Here is a 27,058-nt window from a genome sequence, read left to right on the forward strand (position 1 = left end):
TATTATGATTGAGTTTTTAACTGCTAGTAGCTAACCTGAATGATGCTTATGCATTTGGATGAGAATTAAATTCATGTATTTATGTATGAATAAATGAATGAAATAAAATTAGTTACAGGTGCTTATACTTGGTTACAGCAGGCATTTGAATGCAATAGTGTCCCTTTTTTATGGGTGAAATGTAGGATATTTTGATCAGCAAAATAAAAGCCTCTTTTTAATTCTTCCAAACTGCATGTATGTATGTCTGTGTGGTAGGGATGAAGTCGGGTTGTTGTCTGAGGATCATATCACCCTTGTCCAGAAAAAACACCCCCCCCAAAAAAAACAACAACACCATGGACACAGCCTTTTAATAACTTTGGCATTCCCCATCTGGAAAATTGGTTTCCTTGTCTGTTTAAGAACTTAAGAGGATAACACTAGCCTGTTGGATCAGGCCAATGGTCCATCAAGTGCAGCGTCTTATTCTCATGGTGGCCAACCAGATGCTTGCTTAATGCAGTCTTGGACAGCCTGATGAAAGAAATGGGAGGAATTACTTAGCTAGCACATGCAGACTTGAGAAGGAGACAACTATTATTATATCATGTATGCAAATTACATCACTAAAAAACCTGCCAGTTGCTAAGCTTGGCTGGTTCAGTGGTACCACCTACCAATTTATTTAGGGTGGGTAAAAAGATACCCTAATGGTCCAGCTTAAGAAGAGTATATTATTTGTGTATGTTAATATGCACCTTATGCCAGAGAAATTATCCTTTTGTGCTCTGCCATTTCTTCTCCTCTGTCTAATTTCAAAAATGGTGCTCTGTAAACTTTGTGTGTTTGATACTTGCCATACCGCACCTGGTATGTGGCCCCCAGACCTTTGGACAAGGGGAAATGTGGCCCTCTGGCTGGGAACATTCTCCATACTTGATCTAAAAATCTGCTACTTATGGCAGTAAATCTTAAACAATAAAATTGCACTTTGGTAGAGCTCAAGTTCCCCTGCCCTCTATTTCCTTGTTATTCTGCAATTAGCTAATGTTTGCAAACAGGTTTGAAGACGGAAGGTGTGCTTTTTTTTTAACATTCTGAGTAAAGTAGCCTTGGTGAGCATGCCATGACATTCAGGCATCTGTCAGCAAAACGAGCCTATGAAGAATCCAAAATAATGTAAAGAGTAGTCCACTTAAACAGGTTTTAGAGATGGTTGTTCATGTTTTCAGGCCACACCTTCACTTAGCAGACCTTGAGGCATCTCCACCAGACGGAAATGAAAGTAAACCTGTATTTATCCTCTCTTTCATGTGCATTTGTTTACACCATTCTAGTGCGCCAGAATGATGATGAAGACCAACAGGAAAAGGCTTTTTCCCAGCTGTATGACCACATGCCGGAAGGACTGACCCCTTTGGCTGTTTTGCGGGACCGAGTTCAGCGGAAACAACTTGGTGAGGGCAACTTGGTGAGCCTTATCTTGGCTCAGTCCAGACATTGCCTCAAACCAGGGTTTTCACTAACCCTGGTTTAGAACCAAAAATCATGGATTGAACAGCCAGACGTGCAGGCAGATTCTGATCTTTGCTCCAGCCACCTTCTCATGCCTCCCCAAACTGGGGCAATTTGATACAGCCACTCCACCCGTTCTCAGTAAGACTTGTCCACATGGCTCAGCTGCCTTCGGTGGGGAGGTTGATGACTGAAGGTGTGGAGGGACAGAAGAGGAACCTGATTATGCCACTCACAGCTAGCCAGATCCTCATGTCCACTTGTGAGTCACAAAAGGGATTGTTACCTGTGTCCCCCATTTCCTCAAGCACTGAGATCCTCCAGGGGCAGCGTTACCCACCTAGGAGCACAAAGAAGAATTTGACTGGAAATTAATTGATTTCTAACCTTTTGAAGGAAAGGTGGGATGTAGATGCAAAAATTAAATAAACAAAAACTTGGACAGCATTCATAACCATATATCTGGAGACTGAAGAAAGAGCAGTAGATGTTGGATGTTTTCAGGTGAGATAGTGATAGGATGCCATGTCTCCTGCCTTACCCTTGCCTGAAGATAGCAGGTAACCTATTTCCAGTAGGAAGTAATGATTTAAAAAGGGCTCCTCTGTTGCAAATGCTCTTGTGACAGGAGCATCTGAGATGGCTAAGCTCTCAAGCACCATATGCACATGGCTCCCATATCACCTCAAATGCGGGGTTTTGCTCTTCCGTACAGCTGGCAAGAGTGAATCCAGGCGTGTGTCAGTGTGTACCTGCTTTGCTGTGGCCAGCAAGTCAGGCCTTTAAATTTCAGAAGATCCCATGTTCCTGCCCTCACTGAAACAATCCTTACGATTGCATGCCGGTCTTCGAAATGTCTTCTGCAAAGCTTGTTCAGTTTTGCTAAGGATTGTGGGAGTTGGGTGTTTGACCACAACAGCTAGGCTTCTGGTTGTGATGTGGCCAATCTACATTGACATTTACGGAACATGAAGTGGCAGGGAGCGGAGAGAATATTTTAGGAGCTAACCCTTGCGTTATGGTCCTGTATATTTGCTTTCCCCAGCAAAAGCTCACCTGCGGAGAGCCATTGTTCATCATGAAGAAGCCTTGAGGGTTTGTGGCTTGTGCAAAAAGCTCCGGAATATTGAGGTGCTCCAGGAAATCCTGTCAGTTGCCCACAAGCGGTCCCTTCTCAAATATTCACAGCAGGAGCAGGAAGATGACTTTTCGAGTTTGCTGCAGGCTCCAGATATCCTCCGTAAGTCCTTTATAGTCTGGGGTGCCCCAGAATCGAATCCCTTCCATATACTGTTTCTATATTATCTGAAAGCCGCCTTGAATCCCTGTCAGGGAAAAAGGCTGGATTTAAATAAGAATCAGCAAGCAGGAGCTTTAGCTCTTGAACTGTTGGCTGAGAAGTCCAAATCTTGTGTCAGCCCAGGACCCACTAGGCAGGGGGAGGGGGAAGTTCTTGGCATACTAATTTTGTTAGTTTACTTATTATACTGCTCTTCAAATAAATGGCACCAGGGTGGTTTAGAAAAACTTGTATTACAATCTCACTTCAAAATAATTGATCAAAAGAAAGCCAAGCTTGTGCTGAAAACTACCAGGAGCCAAAAGGAAAGGATAATTCCCAACAATATGATAGGAAAACCCATTGTTTTCAGCTTCATTATAAATGGCTTTGTTATTGGGTGACCTCTAATGCTGTAAATAATAAATTAATGCCTCAATGCTGTGAAGAAGGGGGCGAAACAAGCCTTCTGTGGAAGGGCGCTCCCAAGCTCCCAGATAGCCTTGCTTCTGGTAGAAGCTGCTCTGTTTTCCTGACAAGATGGAGGCTTAATCGGGGGCCTTGTCAGAAGGCCTCAGACTTCACAGAGCAGGACTGGGAACTTCTGGCCTTGGGGCTGCTGGCCACGCTGGCTGGGACTGACAGGAGTTGGAGCCCAACAACATCTAGGGGGCCACCGATTCTCCACCCCTGTCACAGGAGTTCATATGCAGGTGCTCTCTGGGTGGAGGTACTCCCTGTCCCAGCATTAGCAACCTCGGAGGGTTGTTGTGAAGATAAAATGGGGGCTGGGTGGGAAAGTGATGTGTGCTGCTCTGCACTCCTTGCCAAAAGTGTGGGATAAAAAAATAAAATACTAAATTGTGTTTGGTTTTTTTTATAGCTAAGACAGACCATAAAATAGAAGCGGTCGCTCCTCTGTTCTCCAAGGTCAAAGTCAAAGACTTCTTTGAGAGGCTGGTATGTATGAAGCAACCTTGCCTGTTCCTGTTTGCTCGGGTGCCCCTCTGTAATTTTGCTTCTAATGAATGCAAATTCATTTTCTTGTTAAAGGGAAATTCACTATGAGTCTGCAGTTAATAGAGCTCATTAAGGGAAGCTTTTCAAATTGCATACATTAAACCCTTGCAACTAGCAGTGGAGACCGTACTTCTGTGATCTGAATACAGAATTAGCTTTCTGTTCAGATCCTCGTCCCAAGTCAGGGTTATGCCAGTTTAGCCAGACCTAGTCGGGATCTGTTGACTGTCAGGTGGGTTAAGGTACATGTCTGTTTAGTCTGGGCTATAGATTTGTGTGTGTTGTTAATGTGGATTAAGCTATTTGTGTTTGCATGTGCACGCACACCACCATGAACCACTTGGATTAAGAGGGGTAAAAAGTAAAATTTGCTTTTTCTCTTGGATCCTCACTGACAGTCTGATGCAGACAGAGCATTTCCTGGTACCTATTGTTAAGACATTAGGAACACCCCTCAGGCTTGAGCTATCCTCTCCTGCCACCCTTGGCCTTGTGTACACCTTCCTCTTAAGAACATAAAAGAACCTGCTGGATCTGGCCAAAGGCTCATCCGGTCCAGCATTTGGTTCTCACAGTGGCCAACTTTGGAAAGCCTGAAATAAGGACCTGAGTGCAACAGCACTCTCCCCGCTTGCAGTTTCCGGGAACTGGTACATTCACAGCTTTAACTATGGCTTATTCATTGTTGTTAATGTTAACTATGGTTTAGCAAACTAGTCGGGAGAATGCGTAACATTGGACCTAATTGATCAAATGGTCATACATCTGTACCAGGCCTAAGAAAATATTACTTAGGTTTTATTTATTAAATTTATATCCTACCCATCCTCCCAAAAGAGCTCAGGGCGGCATAAATGTCATAAAAATTGCAAGGACATTTCTAAGTAATATGAAAGAGGAGAGAAAAAGAGGGAGGATGACCATGTGTAGTGGAGGCTGTTCCACTGGGGTTAGTGAAGCACTGCCCCAGCAGCTTCAGTGTACCCTCAGCCGGCCTGCACCTGCCTGCCTTCTGACTTGACTTAACAAGGCCAGGGGGTGGTCCTGCCTGCCAGCTTTTCTCCTCCTTTGTCTCAGTGTTGCCCACATAGAACTCAGCAGGAAGGAGGCGGCTGGGGGCAAGACTAGAATGAGTTGGCTCTGGCTCCACCTAGTGTTGGGCTCCCTGCCTTCTGCCCCACCAGTCTCAATGGGCACCAGCCACCATTGCCCCCCACATGCGGTGGAGAGTTTCTATGGCTCCCCTTAACATTTGCAGATCACTGAGGATAATGGTCCGTACTGCTCTTCCTCTTTCAGGGTCCGCTGACCGTCTTTTCAGCAAAGCAGAGGTGGACTGCTCCTCGCACTGTCCGTTTCCAGTGTGAAGCTGAGGGTCTGGGGTTTACCCTGAAAGGAGGCCCCCCAGTGCATGTTTACTGTCTGGATCCAGATTGCCCTGCATCAGTAAGTAGGACTCTCCCTATGCAGCCTTCCACTGGCTTCACAGGGCTCTGTGGGAAAGCTTCACTGCACCCTGGGACCTTCCACGTTTGGTGTAGAGGGTATCGCATTAATTTCAGTGAAATTTACAGAGTTAAAAATTAGCAAAAGCTGAACCTTCCCTCTCTTGCATAGCTGTTTCCCCTTACAGCAGGGGTAGGAAGGCCTGAGGCAAAATATTAAAAACCTGTTCTCCTGTACCTTGAGGTCTTGCTCACAACAGCAGGCCTGTGAAGTGGTTGGGTCAGTGGGGGCAGATTCTATGTCAGGGATGGACAAGGTGAAGTTGGGGCACAGCCTTGGAGGGGGATAAGAAAGAGAAAGAGAAAGAGCAGCAGGTGGAGAGAAAAGGCTAGGTGTTCTTCAATGGGGCTTCCTTCCCAGTTTACATGTGCATAGGATTGCATCCCTGTGACTTTAATTATGCTTGTCTTTCACTGTGAGAGGCAGCATTCTCTGGGTTAGGCAGCACCTGACCACTCACATACTGTTTGCCATATATGGGAAGAGGAGGAAATATTTCCAGAGAATGTGACCTGGGGCCCCTCTGGACAGGGGCTTTTCTGGTGGTATCTTCTGCGACATCTTTTTGACGCAGTAATGATACACTAGTAGTGGCCTTAACCTGCTTCAGCAGTTCTGCAATACTTCTCCAAAGCTACCACATTATTGCTGTCTGGAGGACGAAACAAAAAACCCAGAAAATTTGTTATATTTGACACGGAATTTTAGCAGGAAGTTACAGAATCTGTAACGAAATGAAGCCCCAAAAGATTTGCATGTGCACACAGAATTGAAAATAGGATTGTGTATGACTGTCCTGATAGCATCATGAGCATGAAGCATCAAAGATATACGCAATAAAAAGGATGTCCAGAGGGGCCCATGTTGCTTTCTGCCCAATCTCACCTGATACTAAAATGCATCCAATGATCCTAAGTTGGCAGGTCTGAAAGAAGGAGACTGTGTCGTTTCCATTGAAGGCGTGGATTGCAAATGGCTGGGAGTGAGTGAGGTCTTGGAAAAATTGAGAAATGTCAGCAGGCAAGAGACTGAGATCCAGGTCATCAGCTGCCAAGATAACACAGTGTCCATGGTAAGTAAAGAGGTAACTCTCAAATATGAGCTGGGAACCTACAACAAAGCATTGCCACATGCAGTGCTCTTGTTGAAGGCACTAGGCAGCCATTCCCTTTCTAAGGATACTCCATTCCATTCTCCTTCTCCCTCCCCCACAAAAAAAGGCCTGCCAGCATTCCATGGCCACTCAATATACTCTGGCTGGGCGAGGAGCTATGATTGTTTCCCTCTAAAGTTGTTTTTCTATTCTGTAGACTTCATGTTGGTTTTGGATGTTTTCTAAATCTAGGAACTAGGGAAAGGATTTCACTTTTTCTCCGCAGTCTCCATGCTAACTAGACTAGTATTAAATTCTTATTTTTCCCAAGTTGCTGCTAGTGATCTGTCCAAGTATATGTTTCAGGAATTTAATGCTGAGCATATAGCCCTTTTCAAAAGCAGGCAGCCCTGGACAAATTGCCTTCTTACAAAACATGCTTCTCCCTATGAGCCTTTCCAGACCTAACAAGCAAAGTTCAGTGGTCTAGATTGGCCTGCGTCCATCATGGAATATAATTAATGCTGAAGAATGGCAAAATCTGTCTCAGCAAATGGTTCACACACTGCATGCCCTTTTGTTGTCTTCCAAATGTTGACCCATCATGGATGACTGATTATTAATATTTTTTATGCTCTTTCCCTCCTAGCATAACAAAAGTGCAACTTATTCTGCAGGAATGCAGAAAACATACTCTCTGATTTGTTTGGCTATGGAAGAAGATAAAATAGATAAGACCAAGAAGGTGGCTCCTAAACTTTCCTTTTTGAGTTGGGGAACGAAGAACAGAAAAAAAGCAGCCAGCACACTTTGCCTGCCTTCCGCTGTCCCTGGAAGCACCCCAACCAAGAAGAAACTTGTCTCGCCTTTCACACTCCTGAGTACGGACAGCTCCTTGTACTAGGACTTGAAAAGAGAGGCTTATTCTTGATGGAAAGGTTCCCTGAATGCATGTGCCATAAATCTGAAATGTAGCCCTTTTGTGAATCTGGAGTAAGCCCAGAGTTACGGCACTGCCAGCTCACATCTGGCCCACCCTACATGGTTTTTAAGGATCCTGCGCTGCCACTGTTGGAGAAGCACAGCATTGTCATCAGGAGAGATTTGGGAGTCCTTTCGCTTGAAAAGAAAATGACATATGTTGCTACCAGACTACATGTGAGATTCCTGTCTGGGTTTCTGTCCTAGTTATTATTTGTCCTGCAAAACTATAGACAAAGTTGTTTATAGCATGCAGTATAAGCTGCAAAGACTTATGAAGGATTTTTTAAAATGTCATTGTATATAGCAGGGGCAAGTTCATGACACGATACCGGTGATGAACAGCAATTTTAAACGAAGGCTGATTGAATGTCCGCTTTAGACTGGCAGACGAAGGAAAACAATTGCTTGCAAAAATGCCATAGAGTTAGGGGCAGTTCTCCTGTCGCTGTACATTGATGTGGAGCCATTGAAGTCCAGCAAAGATTACAGGGGAGACGGATGTGGTGGGAGCCTGTGGCCCTCCAGATAATCTCTGACCATAATCCCTAATCACTGGCCAAGCTGGTGGAAACAGCTGGGGGGCCCCAAATACCACGGGTGCAGCAGGTTCCCCCATCCCTTGGCTAAGTTAATAAACAGGTGCTCGTGCGCTGTCTGCCCAAAGTTTCAGAGCATTGTGGGAAATTAAAATGGCAACAGTTCAGTGCCAATCAGAGTGACCACCCACTGCTAGGACTTGTCAATTTAGGGGGGGGGCTCATCTGAGAGCACTTTGTCAAAGGTCCCCTCAAACGTGGGAGATGGTCCCCGTTATGGACAGAAAAAAAGCCTGCTGGATCAGGCCAATGGCCCATCTAGTCCAGCATCCTGTTCTCACAGTTGCTTGTGGGAAACCAGCAAGCAGGATTCGAACACAAGAGGCTTCTCCCCTCCTATGGTTTCTAGCAGCTGGTATTCAGAAGCATTGCCTCCAACTTTGGAGGGCACAGCATATCCGTTGTGGCTAGCAACCATTGATAGCCCTCTCTTCCATGAAGTTCCATGAATTGAAACCAGTGGTGGGGAACCTCTGGCCCTCCAGATGTGGTTGAAGTCCAACATTACAGCGCCACCACAGGATAGACCCACAGCAATGCATCTGCCATGGTGCTGCTATGTAATGTGCTGAGGGCATTGGGTATACCTTTCACAAACACGGTTTAGCAGTCCTAATATTTCAGAATTGCATGATATGCTGTAGGTTCTTTACCTCTGTGAAGCTGAATAATAATAATAACTGTAAATATGGCAATTTGTGGTGGCATTTTAAAACTATCCGGGTTATATATTGCTACAGATGTTCAAGATAGGAAGGGGCAATAAAAAAATCGCTTTTAGCCTGGATCAAGCTCACACCATTGTAAAAATGTATAGTTCAGTTACAGCAGAGCTGGGGAACTGGTGACCTTCCAGATTGTGTTGGAATCCAGCATCAGAACCAGTTAGCAGGCCTGCTGGTTGGGGATTTTGTGACTGGTAGTCCAGCAACATCTGGAGGGTCACAGCCCCCACCCCAAGTTGCAGCTTCCATAGTGCCACTGTATTTGGAGTAATAGTCCAAAATGCTTCCAATGTAATTAACAGTGCCTTAAAGAGAAATTTAGGGATTCACCAGTGACTTAGGAACTCTGCCAGCTGGTAAATGTGATCTCTCTCCCACCCCGTAATTTTGTGTTTTATTGCTGCTATTACTTCTGTTCATTGTAAAGTTGCAGGTTGCTAACACAGTTGTGTTAGACTGAATATTGTCTACAGGGTAGATCTTACGATGTTTGGTCAATACAGATTAAGTGGATGAAATCCTAACTCCATCTGAGCTCCTGCTTTGGGTTGCGCTGGAGTTGAGATTGCTTCTGCTGATTTGAAATTTTAGAAAATGTTTCAAGTGGAAAGTGTTTGGGAAATCTGGACCACTAACTTTGTATTAACTCATGATTCTTCTTAGGCTTTTGTGTTTATACATGGGTAGGGTGTAAATATATAAATTTTAAAAGATTTTATTTAAGAATGATTCCTGCAGGTAAATTCTGCTGAGGAACAACTTATTTTCCATTTGAATATGAACAGTATGATACAGTTTCAATTCTGATTGACTGTTGACATTTGTTTAGAATGCAGATTTAAAACAACTTGCTTCATAATGATCCTTCTGTGAAAGGAAAAATCATAAATAGCAGCTGCTGCTATTTTTTGTTGTCGTGCAATATCTGAATTAACACTGTGGAATCAATCCTGTCCATTAATAAAATATGTGTAGCAAGTCATGCAGCAAATCTTCTGATTATTTCATTATATTACATATAGCAACACAGACAGTATAATGCTTGCATTTCTACTTTTTAATATATTGTTTTGATATCTAAATTGTTGAAAAACTGTATGGTATATTTGGATATATTGTGTTAATTTTACAATGTTGCACAGTTGCTGTTCTTCAATCTATGATTAGTAGCACATCTCCAGGGTCTCTGGCAGAGGTACAGTGGTACCTCGGGTTACAGACCCTTCAGGTTACAGACTCTGCTAACCCAGAAATAGTACCTCGGGTTAAGAACTTTGCTTCAGGATGAGAACAGAAATTGCGCGGTGGCAGCGGGAGGGCCCATTAGTTAACGTGGTACCTCAGGTTAAGAACAGTTTCAGGTTAAGAACGGACCTCCAGAATGAATTAAGTTCTTAACCCGAGGTACCACTGTATTTCCCATCGCCTGTTGCCTGATCCTTTTAAATGGAAATGCCACAGATTTGGCAGAGCATCCGCTTTGCAACCCCAGGCATGGTTGGGTGAGACCCCTGTCTGAAACCCTGGAGAGCTGCTGCCAGTCAGTGTAAATAAAACCAAGCTAGATTGACTGCTCCTCTGACTCTGTTTAAAGCAGTTTTCCCTGTTCCTAACCTGGGACCTTAAGCATAAGGAACAGGCGCACAGCCATTGACCTAAGACTCCCTCCTCTTTAAGCTGCAAGAGCCAATAAAGGATCAGGGTGAGGTGGTGGTGGAAATGTATGAAAACAGGGGGACATGCTTCCTCCAAGTCAAAGTCCCTTCTTTCACCCACTCTCCTGTGTCCCCTCTTGCATAATAGGGAAATAGTTTTGTTCAAACATTCTGGCTCCACTTACCCCTTGCATACTTTCACTCCAGATCAAGACAGGGATACAGAAGCAAAATAAATGTCACACAGCCCTCCTGGCGATTTTTTAATTTTATTTTTTTGCTTAGTGCTACAATTCATTCTCAGATTTGCTTCTTCTCCAAAGCCTTTCCAAGATCACTAGGATGTGTTACGAGTTACAGGTTAGCCTTACGTGCCCAGACCCTTACTTAAAAAAATAATACTTTGGGTTTAAAATCTTCATAAGCCCACTGGGTGAAAAAGGAGCAGCATGGCTGTTTCGCAAATTGTGATAAAGATTTTGATAGATTAGGAAGTAAGACTTTAACTTCATTAGCAGGAACAGCCCTTGCACTTAATTACTCATGTTCTTGGTTTCCTTAATCTAATGGAACAGGCCAACCATTTAAAATAATTAACTGGACAAATAGACTGGAAAACAATAAATGAAGGCATCTCAGTATACACAAAGTAGAAAAATATACAAGTGGGAAAAGAAACACCAGAAAGAAGGCATATACTTCAGACAATCAAATAACACCAATACAGCCACCACTTTTCCTGCTTTTGCAAGAAATTCTAACTACCAATGGCACTCTAATCATTATATTTGAGGCTCCAGTAACTCATATCTATGGAATATGGGAATCTGCATCCCCATGAAATTGCATTGCTATGGAAATGCAGCCTCTTTGTATTTGAACTGTAGTAATGTTTTGCAACAACTGTGATTAAATTACTTTCATCCTACAACCTCCACTGTTTGAGAGATTAGTATGCGCACCCACACTTCAGTGAGGAGTTCACAGGGAGGTCCCAGGAGAGCTCCTAAATTGCCCCAGAAGCACCGCAGCAAAAAGCTGCAGCTCAGTAATAACACACATGAGATCTGCATTCAGAAGTTATCAGGTTTGATCCTGATTTCTCTTCGCAAGCAATGGGGAGCATGCAGCATTCAAGATGTTGTGGGCCCACAACTCAGCTCCTCTCTTAACTACTGGCCACAGTGGAATGCCCAATCCATGTCCTAATAGGACTTGAAAAGAGTCACAGACTGAAGCCATGGGCTGAGCTGCTGCCGGTCAGTTGCTTAAATGGCGGCAGCAAAGAGAACCCCTTGCAACAGATAGTGCTTTGCAGCTCAGATTAAACTAACACAACAGCCTAATGATTAATTACAAAGCTAGATGTATCTGTGGGGGGTTTTTTTGTAAAAAAAATAAACATTCTAGAAGGCAGGCATTCAGAAATACTTTTTAAAAAATCTCCAGGGTTTACAAAATAGAGACTTGCATTCCAAAAGTTATTCTGTCAACATCGAAAGCACTCAAAGCCCTGTGGCACCTAGAAAACTTGACGTATTTGTCATTGAGTATTTGTAGGGTAAGGCCTATCTATGATTCAACATGTAACACATACTGTATCAATCAAGTTTGTTCGCAAAGTAGCTGATCATTGATTTATGACCTAAATCCCTAAGGCTTTAGTCATAGACAAAACGTTTTTCTCTTTAATGACCATAGCTGAACTTCCTGGAGAAGTCTGTGTGCCTGAGGGCACCTTTTGTTATCTTTCAGTGCAAGACAAGACTGCCTAAATGCTTTTGCCCTTCTGATGACTCATGCAAAGACCTGATGGAAAGAAACTTGAATGTCCTTCCTGCTTCTGCATGCCTCAGCACTCTGGATTGCAAAAGGTTGCTTTTGAACGACCAGAGAACTTCCTAGCACTGATGTTTGAATGATAACCCTAAGAGCCCACCTGTCGTGCTCTGCTACACCTAGCAGAAGGCTTGGTTTAGAAGGTGTTGTTGTTCTCTTTGTAACCCCATGGACCAGAGCACGCCAGGCACTCCTGTCTTCCACTGCCTCCCGCAGTTTGGTCAAACTCATGCTGGTAGCTTCGAGAACACTGTCCAACCATTTCGTCCTCTGTCATCCCCTTCTCCTTGTGCCCTCAATCTTTCCCAGCATCAGGGTCTTTTCCAGGGAGTCTTCTCTTCTCATGAGGTGGCCAAACTATTGGAGCCTCAGCTTCAGGATCTGTCCTTCCAGTGAGCACTCAGGGCTGATTTCCTTAAGAATGGATAGGTTTGATCTTCTTGCAGTCCATGGGACTCTCAAGAGTCTCCTCCAGCACCATAATTCAAAAGCATTAAGCAGAGTTGGAGCAGCTACTTCACCATGGAAAGCAGGTGTAGGGAATGTCAGGCCTCTCTGGCTCTCAGCATTCTGCCCCCCACATCCACACCTCTCCCCAACCCTGCTCCACATCTACCTGGATTGCTTTTGCCTGGCTAGAACATGGACTTCAACTGCGATAATCCCGCTTGCTTGCTTGTATAGAGGATGGCAGGAGAGGTCTGTGTACATAGAACTCTCTGAATTCTATGGTTCCATGAAGTGTAGCCTAATGTACAAAGGCAAGTCATAGCCATTGTTCCGCCTACTTACCCCTGGGAATGGCGACTGGTGCTATTGTCCTTGTAAGAGAAGCCACCAAGATTCAATAAAGGTCTCCGCTTTGAAGCTTTCTCAACCGAGTTTATTCTGTTGCATCCGTTTCTCTAAAAGATCATACTTTTAAACATCAAACATGAAATGCAGGCTGTATTTCCAATAGTTGCAGCTGCTCTGAGAGAATAGGTAACAGAGCAAATTTGAGGGGACGGTAGAATGATGTGAGAGACAATGCCAGAAATCTTTTGGAAAATTCTGGTCCGAATAGCTTGATATCTGGAAATAGGCACCATGTGTGGTAGAAGGTCCCAAACAAACAGCAATCCCACTAAAACGCTCTGGATTTGGAAGAGTCCCCATGTGCCCCAGTTTAAGAGTCAAGGGCCACCTCAGGGCCACTTTCCGCAGATTCCCAGACCCTGGCTGAGATGGACCTCTATGGGTCTTTGTCCCACATGGCCTTCGAGGACCCTTCAAGGATTGTTTTCCCCAAGTCCACTTCCCACATTTCTTTCAATACAGCAGCAGAATCACAGATCAAGGACCATAAAAATCCCTAGAAATTATTCATAGAAATTATTCCCTTCAGATTAAATCAATGAAATTTAGAACTGTTCACTTGTGGTTCTTGTGCCTAGAACTTGCAAAACATTTAGTGATTATTTTATTTTATTTACTATTTTATTTTTAATTTATAAAAGCCATACACCATATTTTACAGAATTACATAAGGGTCTTCGTCCAAATCTCAACTTGGGGGGCATTCAGAGGGGAGAGGAGAGTGTAATAGGAGGGTAGACCATGAACAAGTATAGTCACATGTATTGAGGTGAAACTAAAGGTGTTAGTAAAATAGCAAAAAAAGTAAGCAATTTTAGTGAAATTTTCAAATTAACCAAAAGTGATGAAAACCAAAATTAAGTCAAAAGTGATGAAAAGCAATACTGAATCAGTTAACTTGTCAGAGGAGACAGTTAGAATGTGTAGGCAGGCTATAGACTAAGAGTTTGTCCAATCTGTGTCCCTGTGATGAAGACATGGGAGCCCCCAACCCCAAAGTATCTGCCCCAGAGTGTTGGGGAACCTTCTGGAGCAGAACTGGAGGCCACACAGGAAGAATAACTGAAAACTGCATCCCTCCCTCATTTAGCTACCAGATGCCTTCCACCAACAAAGGACCACTAATTGGAAAACACAATTAATTAGCAAAACAACTTTTTTTTTTTGCTTGTCTAGAATTGAGTGCTTGTAATGGCAAATACTGTGCAAGGGACAGGAACCAAATTAGTGGATTCATCCATAGCCAAAATGCAGGAACATCCACAGGGGATGTCTTTAAAATGGGACTGCAGGTAGTAAAAAAGTCAAGAGAGATGCATCACTTTCCATTTGTCCTCCCAGGCGTCCACTTCTCTGAAGAGAACTGAACAGCAGGCTGGGAGCCTTGCCCAGAAGGGCCTGGTTATGACCTTTGAGTTTCACGAAAGCATGACTTCACCGAAAGGCATACAGAACGCCACCGGCAGGTGAGGAAGTCTGAGTCAGGCACCCTTTTTAACCCTGACACTCCTACGTGTTTCAGGTTGGCAGCATCCCAGGTGCCTGGCAGAAAAGTGATCTTCAGGTTGCGCCAAGACAGCCGGTTTCCAAGCATGTCACCTGAAACAAGATGATTTACGCAAAAGCAACCTGGCAGCTGGTCAGGTCAGGTGCGGATGAAAGCTGATGCAACAGCAATAAATAAGGCTTCGCAGACTTGCGATCAACTCGGGGGCGGGAAGGGTTGGTTTCATAGCACCACTTGCGAGAATATATTTCCCCAGGCAACTGTGACAGCAGGAGCCTTGATCTGATGAGTCATTTGAGGCAACCACAGCAATGGTTCTTCTTAAGTTGCTTGTCCCTATTGGAGAAAATGGCAGCTCAACTGCTGGCTTCATGGTTGCAACAGTCAGGCCAGGCACCACTCCAGAGGCTTGGACCCCCAGTGGTTTTTCCCTACAATTATAATAAATAAACAAAACCGAAGCTTCTTGCAAAAAGGGGGTGTGAAAGGCAGCTAAAAACAATTGAGAACTCACTGCTTAAGCATTTGTGAGCAGAGTGCTTCTCCGTCTAACCCTAACCCCAACGTTCAGGGCATTTCATCCTATACTAGAAGGGTTTCATATTAAGTGGGTGCTTCGACTTGTCCAAGGACAAGTAGCTAAGATCCAAATAGCTGCTCCAGGTGGGCACTCAGTGGAATTTTTGTAATCTCATTTGCTCTTTTGACCTGTAAACTGCTTTGCAACCCCCCCCCCCCCAATTTCAGGGGACGCTTGTTATGGGAAATGGAAGCTGATGTTTGAAAAATGATATAAAGCCTTCTTAGGCACATGGGACCAGCTGCAGTTCTTAGGATCCTGGCCGTGCTACTTATGTGTCACAGATACAAGGCTTACAGCAGGTAACTTCAGACAAAAGTCGACAACCATCTGCCATGGCGGTAACAAGCAAGACCACTACCCAAATCCAAAATGTGTTTGTGACACTGTTCAGGACAAGCATGCAGGCTACATGGAGGTTTTTACTATGTTTATAACCCACCTTTGTCCTTTGAGCAAGGAGCTTGAGATGGCGTACATGGTTCACTTCCACCTTCCCAACCAGGTGAGGTTACTTTGCCTGTGCAAAAAACGCATGGATTTGTTGGGCTAGAGCGTGTCCAACTACTTGCTCAAGCTCCTGGACGGATGCGTTGCAAAGCCGGTGGAGGTTTTGAAACCGTTCCAGGAGAAGCAAAGCTTTTGTTTTCCCAACTCCCGGAATCTGCTGAACCGTTTGGAATACAGAAGCCTCTAAGAGCTGGGGACATTTCTTAGCCAAAAAGGGGTTGCTGGCTTGATCTTTAGTTTGCTCCTGCACCTGGAACAGACAACAAGGAGAGTCTGAGCACCCTCTAGTGGCTTTTAGTGTTAATCATTTCACTCGGTTACATGTTTCCTCCTTCTCCCTAGGAGCAGTGTTGATCCTGCCTTCTAGAAAAGGAGTTAACCCTTTTTCTGTATGCTCTGCTCCTCTGCTGACTGAGAAAATGAGTAAAATTAAAAAGCAAAGATCACCAGCATTGTAAACACACTGCAGAGCCTCAACAGAAACAGGTGGCATAAAATCATAGAATTGGAAGGGACTCCAAGGGTCATCGATTCCAACTCCTTGCAGTGAAGGAATCTTAACTAGATCATACATAACAAATGACCATTGAACTTCTGCTTAAGAACCTGTTCCACAACCTCTCGTGTGAGTCTGTTCCACTGTTGAATAGCTCTTAATGTTGGAAAGGTACTCCTGATGTTTAATCAGAACCTCCTATATTGTAACTTAAATTCATTGGTTTGGGTCCTGGCCTCTAGAGCTGGAGAAAACAAGCTTGCTCCATCCTCCATGTGAAAGCCCTTTAAGTATTTGTAGATCTTTACCAGGCTAAACATATCCAACTCCCTCAACTGTTCCTCATAAGACTTGGTTTCCAGACCCTTTATTATTTTGGTTGCCTTCCTCTGCACACATTCCAGCTTGTCAATACCCTTCTCCAGTTGTGGCCCAGAACTGGACACAGTACTCCAGGTGTGGCCTGACCAAGGCAGAATAGAGTGGTACTATTACTTCCACTATACTTCTCTTGATGCAGCCTTTTTTGCTGCTGCATCACATTGTTGACTCATGTTAAGCTTGTGGTCTACTAAGACCTCAAAATCCTTTTCACATGTACTACTGGCAAGTCATGGTTCCCCTGTCTTATGTTTGTACAGCTGGTTCTTCTTGTCTAAGTGCAGAAACTTACATTTGTCCCTATTGAAATTCATTACCAGCTTCTCTCCAAGGACTTTGTCAAAAGTCTGATTGAAATTAAGATACACTATGTCCACAGCATTCCCCCAATTCACCAAAAGAAGAAATGAGATTCATCTGCCATGACTTCTTTTCGAGGAACCCATGTTGGTCTTGGTAATCACAGCATCCTTTTCTAAGTTCTCACAGTCCAATTGTTTAATTATCTGGGGACTTCCGGGTTGGCGCCATCGCCGAATGGCGGACTCCCTCCGAGCTCCGGAGGGAGTCTGCTCGGCAGGGGCTGGGTTCTACCGCACCGGCGATGCGGGGACCCTTAGAAACCACGGCCACGGAGGCCGTGGACATGGAGACTCGGCTTGCACCGTTAGCGCCCTCCCGACTCGTGAAGGAGCCTTTTTAAAGGCTACGGATCGGGTGCCGGGGAGAAGCGTGGTGCCTTGAGTTCTCTGCTTCCCCTGCTGAGCGAAGCCGCATGCCATTCGGCGGAGAGCGCTGACTTCTTCCATTGAAAATTCGGACTTTTCAACAACAACCCGTGAGTAAATTTGGAAATCGGGTTCAAAAGGAGGAAAAAAAAATTTTTTTTTCGAATTGGATACGAGCGGGGGGGATCCAAAAAGGAAGTCAGTCCCCTCCCTATTGTAAACTTTCCAAAACAAGGACGGGGAAACCAAGACCCAAAAAGGCTTGCATTGCTGATAAAAATCCAAAATTTCACGATGGGGAACTACAAGAACTGTGCTGGAGGAGGAACTGGAGAAGGGAAACGCAACCCCCCCCCCTGGGAACCGGGGTGACTGAAGAGAGAGCCTGGTGAAAGGAGTCGGAGATCTTGACAGCTGTCAAAATAGCTGTCAAAGTCGAAAAGCGGAGTGGATTTGATTATGAGAACTTGGCTGGTTAAATTTGATACAATTTGCTACAACTTGTTAAAATTTGGATACAAAATGGCGAATATGGATAACAAATTGACTTTTGGATTAGAGGAAACAAAGATACAACAATCCCCCTTGAGGAGTTTCGGGACATTACAAGGATTGGGAAAGTGGAAAAACACCAATGGAACTTTACAGGACTGGTTATCTTCTGGGAAAGCTGCAAAACGGAAATAACATCTCGTCTTCAGGGTGTTTTCTTTTTTGTTTTTTTAAAGGAGACAATAGATTTTTCTATTGAAGAAAGGAAGGGACTGAACGTAAGGTTTTGCCCCTGAATAACAACCATCCCTGCAGACTTACCAAACTTTCGAACTACAACGTTTTAGCAGCGGAACAAAGGGAAATCAGACTACAACCTGGAAAGAACAATGGAGGGAGTTCTATTACAGTTTTATTAAAGACTGAAGTTAAAGTTTTGAAAAATAATGATAATAATAATAATTTTGATTTTCAAAAAAATTTATTTTTAATTTTAAAAAAGAAAAAGCCAGCAAGGAGTTGGGGAAAAGTTGTGATTTATGGTCTTAAGAATTCCAGGCAGACACCAGGGGTTGATGGTCAGGGGGAAATTAAACCGGGGACAGGGGGGGGAGAACTAAAACTCCAAAGGCTTGCCAACTTGGTTATTTTTTGCTGAATTGGTCTATTATTCATTATATTTTTTTTTTATTCTCTACCTTTTCTGTTTCTATTATCTGGGGTGCTTCTTTTATTAAAAAATGGAAATTGTGGAATGACATGGGGTGGGTCTTGGGGAAAGAACACTGGGTTTTTTTTTTTTTTTTTTTTCTTTTTTTTTACTGTAAAACAAATTAAGTTTCAATTTGAATGGGGAACTTGTTTGGCCAACAATATGAAAGGGGAATATGGTAGGGGTGGGGGAAGGGGGGAGTCCCGTAAAGTGATATTTTTTGTATTTTTGAAAAATTTTAATAAATATTATTTAAAAAAAAAAAAAAAACAGAGGGTACCACGTTGGCTACCCCTGCAATAACTTCTCAGTATTCAATTGGATCCTAAATGTCACAGTATATATGTGATCTCTGTTTACTTCAATAAGCTTTCTGTCAAGTTTATATTTTTCATCTTTTGTTGATTTTGCTGCCATCATAGGAAATATTTTTCTATGTCTCTGCAGAGCCAAGTACTTGAGGCACAACACTCTGTTTAACTTTAACCTAATAAAAACTTGACTGGTTTTGTATTAGCAAAAAAAAAAAAAAAAAAAAAAAAAAAAACAATTGTTTAATTATCTGTTCCCTCTTTATTTCATTCCCCATTTGCTACGCATGTCCAATGTAATATGTCTGACATGTGCACAATTCCACTCATTTGGCAGTAGAAACAGCTCCTGAAGGGACTTACCAGCTGGATAATAAGCTGTGCTGCTTCTTCTTGGCTTGCCACTGGAAGTAACGTCATCCCAAGTTCCAGGACAACAAATTTTTGCACTGCTGGAAAATATTGACCGCTTATCTGGGTTTTTTCAACTATAACAATTCCTTGGAGATTGCAAGCCTTAAACAGAAATAAGAATGAGATGGAACAAAGCTATTAGTGGTATCAAAAGTGACGTGGAAATGTGCTTTGATCTGTATGTTCAGTTTCCAATCAAGTCTCTGCTTCTGTTCATGTTCATCTTTGCTCAGTAGGGGACCTGGGGGGGACAGACAAGCTTTTATTTATCAGCCTAAAGGTTGAACTTATTTAAAAGATGATGGCTGCCACTTCTGTTCTAGTTCTGCTCCTGCACCTTTAACAGCAGCCTGATACACCCAACACCGTCAATGACCACTGTGTCACACTCAGTATCTTGTTTCTAACAGTGGCTAACCAGTTATCTCGGGTTATGAAGAAATCAAACAGATAAAGCATTTCCTGGAATAATATGTGAATCATCCAGTTTTAAAAAGGTGAGAATAAAACTAAAACAGAAAATGAAGATAGCAAATCCAGGGGGCAGGAAGAACTGCAAGTTTTCTGAAACAAGACAGATAAAGATAAAACTGCATGAAAGGGTTGTTTTCTAGCGATATTTAGCATCAGATATAGTACCATCAGTGTGCGCTGAGTAGAAGAGAGGTCTCTATCCTTGAACTGTGTTAAAATTGCCCTGACATTCTTGCTGATGGAAGTTCTATAAATGGGGAGTCAGGCGAACACCAGCTATTTCAGGCAGCACTTACGTTTCTAAAGCGAACAAGTCTCCTTTTGAAGCCATTTCCTGCAACCAGGTCTGCTTCAGAAATATAAAGGACACAGGATCTGTTTGAAAGATGGAAGTCTACGACTCCCAGGCCATCTTCTAGAATTAGTTTAACTTTCCCTTGAAATAAGAGACACAAGAAGATTTTAGTAACAGGATAACTATAACAGAGCATCAAATATGAATTCGGGTGAAACCTTGTCTACCTATCCAATATTAATATTTATTTATAAAAAGTTCCATTAATTTCAATAAAACTTACTCCCACTTATATTTAAGGCTACAGCCTCTCATGGCAAGTGCACTTTACAAAAGATCAAAACTGACTTTAAAAATCTGGCTTAAAGTATTATATTCTAACTCCCTATCCAGATCTTGTATTTTATTTACATTTTCACAAATGTTCTGTTTTCTATCGACACATTTACCTTGTATCCCCTGAGCAACCAGAGAGCCTTTCCATTTTTCATGGCCAATCACATGCCCATAAGGGACACTAACGGCTCCTAGTCGGACAGGAGTGCCTTCATGTGCCATCACTGACCTCCTTCGTTTTGTAAACACCTGTCATAAAACACACAGGAAAAACAAGGCAACAAGGTATTATTCATGAGATGCAGAAGCATTGCATATGTGCACTGGGCTATTGGGTTAATAAACAAATCATCTGTCAGAGGTTTTTATTTTTTTCTGGTATATACTCCATTTGTAAAGCCCTGCATAGCACAATTTTGGACACAAAAAATAGGAATGTGTAAACCAGGGGTAACCAACCCAAGTGCCTACAATGGCATTTATTGGCACCACCAAGAAGAGGTTCCAGACGTTGTTTTCTTTTTAAAAAATAGTATCTAGCCCCTTCCCTCTGCCCCACAGAAAGTTACAAAGCAAAACGTGCAGGTACCCTTCTAGTTGATTTTTGTGAGAGTAGGAAACCTAGCTGTCCCTGCCTGCTTATGAGAGAAGTCAGAGGTGCAATTGGTATGCGTGTTATTTCTCAAGAACTGCTGCTTTTCAGCTCCCTCCAATACACTTTCTTATTTTCTAGCCAGAAATTCATCAGGTCAAGCAGTTTTAAAAATATATAGCTACCGTATTTTTCGGCCCATAGGGCGCACCTAGTTTTTTTGGGGGGAAATAAAGGAAAAAAAAATATTTCCCCCCCAGGCATGGTGCTGGGGCGGGGGAAGCCCGAGTTTAAAATCGGACCGACCCCTCTCGCTCTCCAAGCTTCAGAAAGCTCTCCACAAGCCGTGGGAGAGCTGCGCAAAGCCTGAAGCCTGGGGGGCGCTGAGCTCAGCGCGCCCCCAGGCTTCGGGGTGCAGGCAGCTCTCCACAAGCCGTGGGAGAGCTGTGCGAAGTCGCGCAGCTCTCCCACGGCTTGCAGATAGCTTCCTGAAGCCTGGAGAGCGAGAGGGGTCGGTGCGCACCGACCCCTCTCGCTCTCCAGGCTTCAGCGAAAGCCTGCATTCGCCCCATAGGACGCACACACATTTCCCCTTCATTTTTGGAGGGGAAAAAGTGCGTCCTATAGGGCAAAAAATACGGTATATGAAAAGCTTCACCATGATTGCGCTTTCTCCAATTTTGTATGGTGCCTGTGTTGTTAGGCCACATACCTCATGGCAGCTGTCCTGTGACTATTCTCCTCTCCCATCCCCTCTGTACCATGCTGCCATCTTTCAAAATGTGCACCCGGGTTGTCCAGTAAAGGTTGGGAGCAGTGCCGAATTTACATATAAGCTAATCAATGGGGGTCCCAAAAAAATTTAAAGCAAAAAAAACCTGGATGTACATTTCCAAAATATAAGATAAAAAAGAAATAAAATAAAACCTAATACAGCAACAGTGTTTTGTGTTGTGTAGGCTCCTATGATGTAAATAACGGGCCCCGCCTGCTAGCTTTTTGTTATGTGCAAATGGCTTTAGATACCTATTAGGTCCATAAATTACCCTATAGCATATATTCAACAGGGACGTTGGTGGTGCTGTGGGTTAAACCACAGAGCCTAAGGCTTGCTGATCAGAACGTCAGCGGTTCGAATCCCCATAACGGGGTGAGCTCCTGTTGCTCGGTCCCTGCTCCTGCCAACCTAGCAGTTCAAAAGCACATCAAAGTGCAAGTAGATAAATAGGTACCACTCTGGCAGGAAGGTAAACGGCGTTTCCGTGAGCTGCTCTAGTTCGCCAGAAGTGGCTTAGTCATGCTGGCCACATGACCCGGAAGCTGTATGCTGACTCCCTCGGCCAATAAAGCGAGATGAGCGCCGCAACCCCAGAGTCAGTCACAACTGGACCTAATGGTCAGGGGTCCCTTTACCTTTACCTATATATTCAACACAAAAAAAAACAGCGACATTACCTTCAGTAGCTTAGGGCCTCATCAAACCTACATCCAGCCCTGGTTGGGAGACCCTCGCTTTAAGGCAGGAGAGAGATCACGCCACACGCAGGGCTGAAAATACAGGCGCCCACCCACAACAGCCACACGTTAGGAAGAAGGCAGGAAACTGCAGCACCAGGCCATGCAGCCTGGCTTCCTTACGGTTGCAAGGGCCAACCAGATGCCTATGCGAAGCCAGGAAGCAGGGGAGCCTCAGCTGCTGCCGCCTCCCTGCCTGTGCTTTTCCGGCTTCTGCCTCCTTTCCTGGTCCAGTTTGCCTTTCCTTCCCCCTCACTAGCACCTAGTGCTCCTTAGAGGTTGCTTTCTGCAAAGGCCACTATCCTGCAATAAAAGAGGGTGGGTGGAGGTTAAAGAACCCCCCTTCCCCTCCCGACAAAACCCACCCAATCCCCGCCAGCTCCGCTTCCAGAGAGAGAGAGACAGACAGACAGACAGACGCACCCCAGCTTTGAGCAGCGCGCGCGCGACGGACACCGGGCCAACCAGCCAATCGCAACTCAAAGCTCCGCCCTTCCTCCCCCCGGTCAAAACACAAAACGAAAAGATGCGCGCGAGCGAGCGACGAACGAAGGAGTGGGCGGGGCTTCTCCTTCAACGGCTGCCCGGTTGCTAAGGGGAAGGCGGAAGCAGTAAAGCGAGCGGCGATTGGTGGAAGAGGAAGGCCGTGGCCAATTGCCGCGTGGCTTGTTCCGGCGTGGTTGCGAGAGGGGAAGCGTCTCTGCTGCCCGGGCGGAATCGCTTCTTTCTCCCCGCTCCCAGGCGGCGGTGGCAGCGGCGGCGAAGACTCTCCCTCGCCGTCCTTTTCTGCGTACGCTGCTCAACCCTCTTCCGCATACATGGCGCTTCGCTTCAGGAGCGGCCGGAGGGGCCCGTTTGTGAGTATCCGGGTCGTGGTCTGGTGGTGGTTCGGGGAAGGGGAGTCCCCACCACGCCCCTCCCCCCCTGTGTCTTGTCAGGGGCGCCGGTTGCCATGGCGACCGAGAAGCTCTTCCACTGCCACTCTCGGCGTCCCGCTGGAAAACTTGTCCGAAGGGGGAGAGATGAGGAAAGCCTTGCACACTTAGGAATGTCCCTGTTCTGTGTCTTCAGGACATGCCAGTAACCTAAGTCTAGAAACAAGACATTTTGCTCTAGAAAGGGAAGTTCTCATGCGAATAGTGTAATTTTTTAAGGCATGAAGTTTCTGTACGTAGAGTCATGCATATTGAAGCCACCTCGTCCGCCTTTGCCTACTATGACTTGTGGTGGTGCTTCAGGGACTCGGGCAAAGTTATTTCCCAGTCTTTGCTGCTTCAGGTTCTGCTTTAACTGGAGAGGCCCCGGGGGACTTCCTGTATGCAAAGCGATACTGCAAGTTGGATGGCTCCTTTCCCACACTGGGTGGACATCCGTATCAAGCTGTTACTGTTGTTGCAGCATTTCCAGGACAGTCATCCTGTTCAATCTTCTTCATCCAAGATCAAAATACAACTGAACATTTTTGGTGTTAACTTTACCATGCCTGAAGAGCCATGCATATAAATATGCTTCCTATGAACAGTGACCTGAAAAAAATAATCAATGTTTTTATTTTTAAAATGTTGTTACAAAATCATAATATTTATTCATTCCTAGGGTTTAGGCCAGGGGGATTCCCCCAGATCTATAACAATAAGCAACCCAACATAAGAAGCTAGCAACGCAGGTTTCAAAGTACACACCACTGATAACTGCTTTGTGGCATTAATTGCAACTTTTTGAATATTTGACCAGTATTGCATCAGTTGCCAGGAATTGTGGGTTTATTTCTGTTGCATGTTAGCTGTGGGAAGCAGAGTGGGCAATACCAGTATGTTCACAGTATACTATTAGGAGGGCCATGGAAATTGTCCTGTTGTGTCACCACTGTAGTCCATGTTCTGATATCTTCCAGTCTGCCTTAATACAATGTGCTCTACATGGGGTTGCCCTTGAAAACAACTCAGAAACTTAAACTGTTCCAAAATGGAGTGGCCAAATTACTGGATGGGGTCCTGTTTAGAACTCGTATAACTCCTGTTTTAAAACAGCTACACTGGTTGCTAGCTTGTTTCCAGCCCAGTTTAAGGTTCTCATGCTAGTGTTTAAAAGCCCCAAACAATATAGGACCCAAATATCTAAAAGACCACTAAGGTGCAGACCCTCTCAGGTGTTAAGAGGGGCTCATTTTGGTAGTTCCATCACACTCAGAGGTTCAGGGTTGTGTGTAACCGAGGAGAGCACATTATCAGTGGCAGCCCATAAACTGTCAAATTTCCTCCCCACAGAGGTATGTCTGGCACCTTCATGGCACAACTTTCATGGTATACTAAAGACACAACACTTTACCCAGATGTTTGACTTTTGAGATATAGCATTCTAAGACACAACCTAGTAGTGACTGCAATTTGTTTTAAGTTGCTTTTAATACTGTATTTTATATTGCTTCTGGTGAAGGGTGGGTAATAAATATAATACAGTAGCAATAACTAGGGTTTATCTTAACATGCAAGTGAGCCCTATTCTTGTGCATACTTAGAAGTATTTGATGGATGTGTAAGGCTGTACAATATTGCAGTTTTATGGGAGCGGGGACAGGGAACAGAATATCCTTTAAAAATAGCCTTTAAAAATAGAAATGGCAATAGCTCACTACCCTGCTAGTTAGAAGTGGCTGCCTCCTTTCAATAAATGAAAGCTTTGGTTGCTATCCTGAAAAAAACCCAGTTATAGCCAGTAGCTGTACTCAGCAGCATGGCTTTCAAGTGGTTAAATATTTCATATGAAACATGTCAAGTCTCTGTCTCTAAGGATCTAAGGAACTCTCGAGCCAGTTTTGCTCACCCCAGAAGATTTCAGGCTTGTTTTCTTTTCACAGCAGTTTCCCAAGAGGAGTTTCAAACCAGTTTGTAATATAGCATAGTAGTATTCTCTTTTAAAACGAAGTAAAATTATATATATAACTAGGTGCACAGAGTCTTCTTTGGATTCTATGCACATACTTAAAAGTATGAAATTAATGACACCTAATAGTGCAATTCTTTGCATATTTACTTAGCAGTTAAGTACCACTGTTTTCAAAGGAACTTTCTTCCAAGTAAATACAGGCAGGACTGCAACATTTGTTCCAAATACATGTGTTTTGTACTTTCATTGTTCAGTTGCCATGCTGCAATATTGAGTATTCCTGTTCTTTAGTGCTATGGCCCTGGATCCAATACATACCGGTACATTAATTTGCATGTAATTGCTCTCCCCTTTTGTGTTGTTTCGAGTCATTGTGCATACTTAGTTTTGTGTTTCTCCATTGTGTTTGGTCAGTCATTGCCAACTAACTTTATTTTAAATTGTCTAGAAACATATAGCTCATGGCCTGATCCCTGCAGCTACCATAGCACCTAAAGCTGCCGTCCCCCGCACCCCTCCCCCTCGTAGTCCAAACCCTTCTCCAGAAAGGCCCAGGTAGGTCTTAATGTTTTTCATCTCTTGATTACCAGTCATTGCATAGAATATATATAGATATATATTTAAAATGCATGCCTCTCTCTTGCTTGCAGCTGTAACATAAACCTAATACATTCCAATAATATGTAGGGTTGCAGTTTTGAAGTCATTAACCATTTGAACATGTTAATTATAAATTAATTTTAAATTGGTAATGAGCATGGCTAAAAAAAATCTGCTGAGTGACAAAAAAGCAACAATCAGAACAGTCCAATTAGCAGCACAAATATATGACTTTTTTTTTACTCTCCTTCCTTCCTTTGCAAGAACTAGTTGACGTATACATTACACTGGTGTGTTTGTATTGATCACAGTGGAAATGGTTGAAGATCATTCCCTAATACTGTAATAAAGGCTGCAGCTTTGTTTTCTATTACATTAGAAGGGGTCAAACAACACCCCTCACTCATTCAAAGAATGTGTGAGGGGACTGTGCAGATTACAGTTGGATTAAGTGATTAAAAATAATCGACTAAAAGTGCTGCTGATCAATCAGGCCATCAATGGAGATATATATTCTCTCACACACATGAGAAATACACGTGTGCATTTGCTAAAAACATAGAAAGTTTGCTTCTTGCTTCAGAAATATTGTTTTATATGCAAATTTAATTGATAAATTGTGGGACTAAGTTAATATTTCTTAATCATGTTGCAGCCCTATATAAAATTACATTTAACATCACTGTTTGCAAGAGATCACTTACAAAGATTATTATTGTTTATCTGACAAATAAGAGTTATAAAATGCTTTTGTTTTTTAAATTATTTTAGCCCAGAAAAATGGACTAATGTAAAATACAATCCTTTAAAAACATTATTAACCTTTTGTTTTGACTTTTAAAAGAATCACTGTTTCTTCATTTTGCTTTCTGATTATTTTTTAATCTCACCTTTCTTCCTCCCTTTTTTACCTTTTCAAAATCACGCTCACAACACAGCAGCATCTTCTGGCAAATTTATACAATCAGGGCTGAAAGTAAGTCCTGTTGAGTTCAGTAAGACTTATTTCTGAGTAGGCATGTAGGAGAATCAAGTGGTGGAGCTTTCTTGGACTGTAATCCTTCAGACACAGGTTTCATGCTTGAATGTTCTTCAACATAAAAAAGCAATCCTTTCCTTCACAAAGAAAATTGTGAGCCAGTATTCAGATACACAGCATCCTGCCTGCAGGGTGAAG

At 43.6% G+C, this 27,058-nt stretch overlaps 3 protein-coding genes across 8 annotated transcripts in view; 2 read left to right on the plus strand and 1 right to left on the minus strand.

Moving 5' to 3' along the window:
- The window catches only part of RHPN2 (rhophilin Rho GTPase binding protein 2), a 46,124-nt gene extending 36,442 nt beyond the window's left edge, over nt 1-9,682 (plus strand). Inside the window, exons 11-16 of the mRNA XM_083629088.1 lie at nt 1,320-1,439; nt 2,543-2,737; nt 3,660-3,736; nt 5,096-5,242; nt 6,219-6,374; nt 7,045-9,682. Of these exons, the coding sequence (XP_083485214.1) occupies nt 1,320-1,439; nt 2,543-2,737; nt 3,660-3,736; nt 5,096-5,242; nt 6,219-6,374; nt 7,045-7,299 (950 nt within the window). The 3' untranslated portion in view covers nt 7,300-9,682. The remainder of the gene's footprint in view (nt 1-1,319; nt 1,440-2,542; nt 2,738-3,659; nt 3,737-5,095; nt 5,243-6,218; nt 6,375-7,044) is intronic.
- A 3,989-nt stretch (nt 9,683-13,671) lies between these two features.
- FAAP24 (FA core complex associated protein 24) overlaps nt 13,672-27,058 on the minus strand; it is an 85,992-nt gene continuing 72,605 nt past the window's right edge. The window contains exons 1-6 of one of the 5 annotated variants that reach the window (XM_083629104.1): nt 22,799-22,842; nt 22,336-22,693; nt 20,402-20,537; nt 19,954-20,093; nt 19,133-19,285; nt 13,672-15,899 (exon numbers count right to left, since the gene is read on the minus strand). In XM_083629104.1, the coding sequence (XP_083485230.1) occupies nt 15,651-15,899; nt 19,133-19,285; nt 19,954-20,093; nt 20,402-20,510 (651 nt within the window). In that variant the 5' untranslated portion in view covers nt 20,511-20,537; nt 22,336-22,693; nt 22,799-22,842 and the 3' untranslated portion in view covers nt 13,672-15,650. Of the gene's footprint in view, nt 15,900-19,132; nt 19,286-19,953; nt 20,094-20,401; nt 20,538-22,335; nt 22,698-22,760; nt 22,843-27,058 lie in introns of those variants that run through there. The other 4 variants (XR_014551781.1, XM_083629103.1, XM_083629105.1 and 1 more) reach the window with 4 other exon arrangements.
- Nucleotides 23,067-27,058, plus strand: part of CEP89 (centrosomal protein 89) — a 53,542-nt gene continuing 49,550 nt past the window's right edge. For both annotated transcript variants that reach the window (XM_083629086.1, XM_083629087.1), the window contains exons 1-2: nt 23,067-23,252; nt 25,730-25,836. In XM_083629086.1, coding sequence (XP_083485212.1) covers nt 23,214-23,252; nt 25,730-25,836 — 146 coding nt within the window. In that variant the 5' untranslated portion in view covers nt 23,067-23,213. The remainder of the gene's footprint in view (nt 23,253-25,729; nt 25,837-27,058) is intronic.

Source organism: Podarcis filfolensis (genome assembly GCF_964270895.1).
Source record: "Podarcis filfolensis genome assembly, chromosome: 8".
Lineage (NCBI taxonomy): Eukaryota > Metazoa > Chordata > Lepidosauria > Squamata > Lacertidae > Podarcis > Podarcis filfolensis.